The sequence below is a fragment of the Crocodylus porosus genome, unplaced genomic scaffold, assembly GCF_001723895.1.
Source record: "Crocodylus porosus isolate Cpor-Errol unplaced genomic scaffold, CroPor_comp1, whole genome shotgun sequence".
Lineage (NCBI taxonomy): Eukaryota > Metazoa > Chordata > Crocodylia > Crocodylidae > Crocodylus > Crocodylus porosus.
In genome coordinates this window covers 92,561,621-92,568,453 of record NW_017728886.1, presented here as the reverse complement: position 1 = coordinate 92,568,453, position 6,833 = coordinate 92,561,621, and the positions used below count along the sequence as shown (strand labels likewise).

General features: G+C 41.9%; 1 protein-coding gene across 1 annotated transcript in view; it reads right to left on the bottom strand.

The window, feature by feature from the left end:
- Window positions 1-6,833, bottom strand: part of VOPP1 (vesicular, overexpressed in cancer, prosurvival protein 1) — a 110,012-nt gene that overhangs the window by 12,919 nt on the left and 90,260 nt on the right. The window contains exon 3 of the mRNA XM_019539275.1: window positions 2,413-2,490. Coding sequence (XP_019394820.1) covers window positions 2,413-2,490 — 78 coding nt within the window. The remainder of the gene's footprint in view (window positions 1-2,412; window positions 2,491-6,833) is intronic.

The window sequence follows — 6,833 nt, the reverse complement described above, 5'->3', positions numbered from 1 at the left end:
TCCTGGGATTTGCTTGAGAAGCATCTATGGATGCACGCCAGCATTTTGCTCGCTTTATTAGCTGCAGCATCGCATTGCAGGCTCATGTTTATCTTGTGGTCAATGATGACCCCCAAGTCTCTTTCTTCTGTAGTGCTAGCCAGTGTAGCACTGCACAGCCTATAAGGATGCTGCAGATTTTTCTTCCCAAGATGTAGAACCTTGCATTTTTTGGTGTTAAACACCATCAAGTTCTCGTTCGCCCATTTGCTGAGCCTGTCCAGGTCAGCCTGGATCACCCGCCTATCTTTTGTGTGGATGTTTTGCCTCAAAGTTTGGTGTCATCAGCAAACTTGGCCAGTCCGCTCCTGACTCCAAAGTCCACATCATATGGCAGAACTGGGTTGATACAGTTTTGCCAAGCTGTGTGCATTTGCTTGTGTATAGAAAATAGAACTGTGAATCTGAAACATCCTTCGACTTTGTCGCTACCCCTCTGAATAAAACACCCCAAGTCCTGTACAATGTCCTGTACACTGTCAAACTTCCATCCTCTCCAATGTTGCATCTTCCAGGCCATTTGGCATAAACAGGAAAGGAGGTATAGGATATGGTTGCTGTTCTTAGCTGTACCCCCTGTGGAATTAGGTGTAGCCAATACTTAAAATCGGGACGCTGAAACCTTGAACATCTCAAGTCACAGACATTAACTCATTCCTCTCAGATGCAATGTAATTGTTGAAGCCCACTTGCCTTTCAACTCAGATTCACCTTGCTTCTTTTCCCTTCTCTCCTGATTGACCCTGTACTTCTTCAGTGGAAAGCAGATATAAAACAGCAAGGACATGTCAAGAGTGTTTCTGTTCATCCAGCAGTTTCCCCATCACATTCTCTTTAATGAGGCAACAGGCCTACTTATACCTTAAACAAGTTCTTCTTTGCCAGCAGCACAGTGACTGTAGTCTTCACTCAAACTCTAGAGATATCAGCTCTTCTGATCCCTCCTGCACTTCATTCTCTCACCCAACATCTATCTGGATCAAGCCCCAACTCACATCCATGTGAATAAATGACTTGGGCTCAAACTATCTCCTGTTTGGAACAAGGAGTACCAAGATAGGATATCTTGAGCACAGTAATAACATTCTTCCTTAAATTGGCCAGAGGAGTTGCTGGGGAACAACACAAGATGCTCCTTTCTCTGCCGAGGACCTGAATATGTAGAGCACCCTGCTGACCAGTGGAGGGAGGGCAGAGCCATGTAGGTTTAAAAGCTGGATGGCAGTGTAAAGCACTCACTGCAAAGCACCCAATCCAGTTCTCACTTACACTGCTAGAAGCACAATATGATCCTATGCCAATGTGAATAAATTCCCTTTTGGCTCCATTCCTGGAAAGTACTCATTCCGAACACAAAGCCTGAGAGCCGTAAAGCCACCTTGGGGATTCAGGCACAGAATTCACATTCATTTCAATTTGGTTTATGCATCTAAACAGTCCAAGACGGTTTGGGAAAAAAAAAAAAAAAAAAAAAAAAATCTCAGGCCACCCACAACTTCTGGTTTTCAGTATTCGATGTGTACACATATGCAGTAAATATGGCTTCTGTAGATGTATATTCACACACACACACACATACATATAAGCCATATGCACATGGCTTCTGTTTTACAGTGTTTAATTTCATTTTGGGAATTTATTTTCAGCATTCTGTGTGGACGTCAATGAAAAAACTATCAGGAATTTTTGGGGGCTTTCACTTGCATATACAAGGGGGTTTTTTTAAGGTACTTTCCAAAATTCTTGTCTAAATAGGTTTTAATTTCATTTTTATCAGGAGTGTAATAGTGACTGGCAGATTAGTTCAAGGTTGTTACTAAATCCCGCTCAGTATTTACCACATTTAACCTCTTGTTCCTTTCCTTCTGTTGCTGCCCTCCACAATGAAAGTCTGACTGTTATGGTCATATTCTTTTGGGGCTTTTGTTCAATGAGGCATTTTAACTGCATCCACAGTCTGCAACACGGTATTGTTTCAAATCCTGCATCCATGTACAATCCTTCTATCCATAAAACATCTAACAGAAATGTAGGAGTTGGCTGCTTCTTGGTAGTTAGGACAGGTTTAAAATAACGAGCAGGAATTAATATTAGATACAAGTCAGGGAGCAGGAACACTACCTATATAGAAAAGATGGCACTCGAAAAGGGGGAGTCAATGAGAATTAAATAAACTTTTCTAGCATCCTTCCAGTGTTTATTGGATAAACACTAACGGCATTTTTGTATCAAAGTATTTCACCGGTGTTTTTCAATGTATACCTAAAAAAAACAATCGCGGAGGAAGCAGGAAATGTGGCTGTTTATAGGGTTTTCTTAAAATGAGGCCAAGCATAGGATGCCATGTATAGGAAAAAAAAACTTCTAGCTTACCAAAAATACCAGAGTCGCTGGATCGACAGAGCTCTGACGCAGCATCTTGAACCACAGCAATCTTCGTATGAACGACATCTGTGCAGGAATAAAGCAGAAAGGACGTGTTGGAAACGTTTGCTGCTTAAAGTAAAAATGCATCGTATCAGAATCTGGGACCACAGGGAGAAAAAAAAACCTCAGTAGTAAAAATTCTGTCAAATCCAGTTACTGTAAACTGACAGCTTTGAGTCTAAACACAGACACAGAGAAGTCAATGACACTGATGTAATTAGACTTGCTGCCAGAAGTATTATTTATGACATCATCACCAATCTGGAGGGGAAATTCTTACACTGTCGCCATGGTGGCACACACTGCAGATGGGCATCTTGCTGAAGACTGGCAACCCTGCTAATTTGGGGTTTTAAAGAAGCCAGCATCAGTATCACCACAGATATTAACTCTGATTCTCCACCCGGTTACAGTGGGGTTCCACTATCTATTTCCCTGACCTAGAATGGTGCAAAAAATCACACCTATATCTATGTGCTTCGGCTAAGTACAGACAGTCAAAAATCACAAGGCTGAATCAATTAAGTCTTCACAGGTTAGTCTAAGCTGTGTAGATTGAATAGATGGACCTGAAAATGGGGGTGCTAAAGTATGCCTCCCTGCTTGGCTGAAGCACACAGCTTTGGCTAAGGTTGGCCCACCGACCCTGCAAAGTGGGGGAGGCAGTTTAGGGAGGTGCAAAACATCCTGGGATGCTGGGGACTTGGAGTTAGCTTGAATCTGGAGGAGATCTAGGACAGAAGTTCAATAAACCAATTTAAACTAAATCAGTTCAGTCTGCTACTACATCAATCCAGGTTTATTTTAAACTGGTTTTGGCCATTTTGAAAGCAGTTTGTGCGCACTGAACTTCTGTTGAGTTACAGATTTGAACTGGTTTCTGATCACTTATAGCAGTTTGTGCGTCATTTCTGTCCCAAGCCTTCAAGTAACCTATTTGCATGCACCAGGGATACAGATCCATACCCAAATCTTTCAACCATCTCCAAGCATGGGTCAAACTGACTCAAGTAAGAACTCGGAATATTTTGCAAGATATTATTGTGACTTGGACTCACAATAATATCTTATTATTATATAGACTTATTGCTATTCATAACCTTGCTACACATTCTTAAAACTGCCTCTTTACATAGGCCCTTTTTCAAGTCCCTAAGTTGATTGATCATGGTGTTTAATTTTATGTAACAGGGTCGGTTGCAGGGGAAAGAACTGTAGTGCATTCCAGTAAGTGAACACTACAGGCACTGAATGTGAAGCACTCTGGGCTTTGTTCAATGCCAAAGATAAGTAGTACAAGTAGCTGTGACAGGTTTAAAGCCATCTAGCATGAATTAACATTAGATGCACGCCAGGGATCACTAAGGCTTCAAAACTAGCAGTTTTCAGGGAAACTACAGAGAAAAGCTCACTGTGTTGTTCAGTGTCTCGAAGTATAGTGTAATAGGGAGAAAAATGGGAAAAAGATGGAATTTGTTCTTGTGCAGACTTCTTTTCAAAGAAAGTAGGAAAAACATGTTAAGGATTCATGAAAAATAATCATTAAGTTTATGCAATTTTGTTTAATAACAAACAGACCAAACAAAGGGATACAGTAAGACTCCCTGCCAAGGTTTTTCAAGACAGAATGTCAACTGCTATGGATCCTCTGTATTTACCTAATAGACATTCCCCTACCGACTAATTTCAAATTAACATTTTATATGGAAAAGAACAATTTTGAAAATATTTTGGTATCATCTATTAACAGTATAAATTACATTTCACTAATGATGAAGCCAGCACATGTGTCAAAACAGGCAAACCCTGAAACACTCTTCCTGCCATAACCATCACTTCCCACAAAAGTAAGAAAAGTAGCCAGAAAAGATGGAAGAAGGACAATAGTAACTTGGAAACCGTGTGCTATATAACAATGTATTGAGGTGAAATGACAGAATTGCCCCTTGGCTGGGAACATAAATTCTGACTGGCACATCCAAATTAATGAAAGGAGAAAAGGTCATCAGCAGCTGCACTGATCTTCTAAGGACAATTGCTGTAGTATGCGTCACACATGAATTTAATTCAGGCAAATTTCCAAAAAGTTGGAAAGTACTCATGCTTGAGCACCTGCATTTTTATGTTTAAAAAAACCCTCCCAATAATTTGTTAACTTCTTAGTTAACAAGCTTGCATGTACAAATGCAGGTGAATTCACACAGGCTTCAGCTTCTAGTCAAGGACAAAAGAAGGACATTGGTTGGTGAAAGAAACTGTAAAGATGCAACCAGCTGCTAGTCCACAAGTAGAGTAGCCTCTTTCTTGGATTGCTCAACCACATTTTGACAGCCCTTGTAGTGGCAGGGCCCTGACCACTGTTGCCCCCCCCCCCGCTTTACCTGTGGTACGTTAGGTTGTGTGACAGGGTTGATGCTATAGTTTTAATAGTGGGTTAGACAAGGATCTGTATGCTGCTTGGATAGGAATGATCCTGTCTCAGGCAGGGGGTTAGGGCTAGATGACCTCTAGAGTGAATCTATTCCAGCCCTGCTTATCTATGATTCAAGTAGATGCTTTACTATTCTTCTGATGACATTGCCCATAGTATTCTCAGAAAGGCCATAGAATCTGAAATGTTAAACCAGAAGGACTGGATCAACAAGAAGCTCAGGTGCCTATAACAGACAGGACAGAGGCACCTACCACCAAAACTGCAATTCTAAAAACCTCTACTCAGTTCCATCCAAATTTTGGAGATACCCAACTTCCATAAGAACCTTCCTTTTTTTAGTGTGAAGTCAAGCATCTGTGTATGTTCAAAACTGATCTAGTCTTGACAGGCCTGAGCAGTTAGGTGCCTAGCTCATGCCTAACCGAATCAGGATCCAGAAATTAGGCCTCTCTCTGTCCCCTGAGAGGTTTGCTCCAACAGATGTTCTCATAGCACACACAAGTATGCTAACAGGAATGGGTTCTTCACAAAATGCAGTATTTCCCACCAATCTGCTGAAATGGAAATGGTGGGGCCTATTATACTTCTTATATAATGGCCAATGTGTAAGAGTACTTACTCAGGATGCGTAGAGGGGGAACAAGGCAGAGGAATACTACTAGATTTGATTCACTCTGCAGCATAAGGATGTTAAAACTGGTATCTCACACCTCTGAGCAGAAGGCTGTAGTCACTGTGTTACAGAGTATTTGTGGTTTGTGGGGCAGGGAACTGGTGGGAAGATAGGAAAATGGGAGAACTGTCCACCCCTGCTGCTGAAGCTATGGCATCATGCAACAAAGAATTTAGGACTCACTGGGCTGGAAACTTAATTTCACAATAACTGTTAAGCTTTCAGAGGCAGTTCGTTTGAGGACACACTGTTCTGGGTGGGGTTCTCTGAACATACAAACATCTTGACAGAGGAAAGAATCCTTAAGATGCCAATGCACCGCAAAAAAGCTCTCATCTTTTTCTCATAAAAACGACTACCCACTTAATACTGATTTGGAAAAAAAGATTATACAGAGAGGCCTGAAATCAACAGGACAAATGTTACATGTACAACCATTTGAATTTTCCATCACTTGACTGCCCTGCCAAAAACACTGTAAAATGAATGAATGCTGCATTCATCCATCCTCCTATTAACATCCTACAGAAGGCTAGCCAATCTTCTGCTCCTATCATTTGGACGCAGCATGAACACTAAAGCTGATATTCTGCCAACACTCATGTTTATTATGACGAAGTGAATGTACTTGCACAAGTCGTATTTACTAGCGACTGAAATAAGACAGAGACACTAATATGTTCATGGAATCATTTATAACAGGGGTGTAACCTCTCCTCCCTCCTCCAGGACGGATTTGTACCACATGGCTACTCGCAAGGTAGATCCAGACCCACCTTTGGTGGCACAGCAAGTGACAGCAGGAAGCTGTGGGAGTTAACACAGAGGTTGCTTGCTCTGCTACCAAACGTGTCCACAAAATGGCTCTGGATTTTGGTGGTAAGCCCTGCTTCTGCTCGTCCTGTCCGTGAATTCCCCACCTATCTAGGAGGCCTGAAGACCAGATGACACAGCTGTGGGTGCCAGATCTGGCCTGCGGGCTATATCATGGATACCCCTGGTTTGACATGTTTAACAATAAATAATATTTTGTGTGTTGGCTTTAGAGCCTGTAGCTAAAGCCTATTTCAAACAGAAGCAAAACAGGATCACTCACCAAAATCCGAGCGGTCGCAAAGCTTTTTCTTGTGCGTGGATGACCTCTACCTGACTCAAGAAGTCTATGGGCCAATGAGAGGCAAAGCGCTGCTTGACCTGGTACTGGCTACGGGGGACAACCTAATCGGCGACCTAGTGTTCGATGGGAAGCTTGGTGACAGC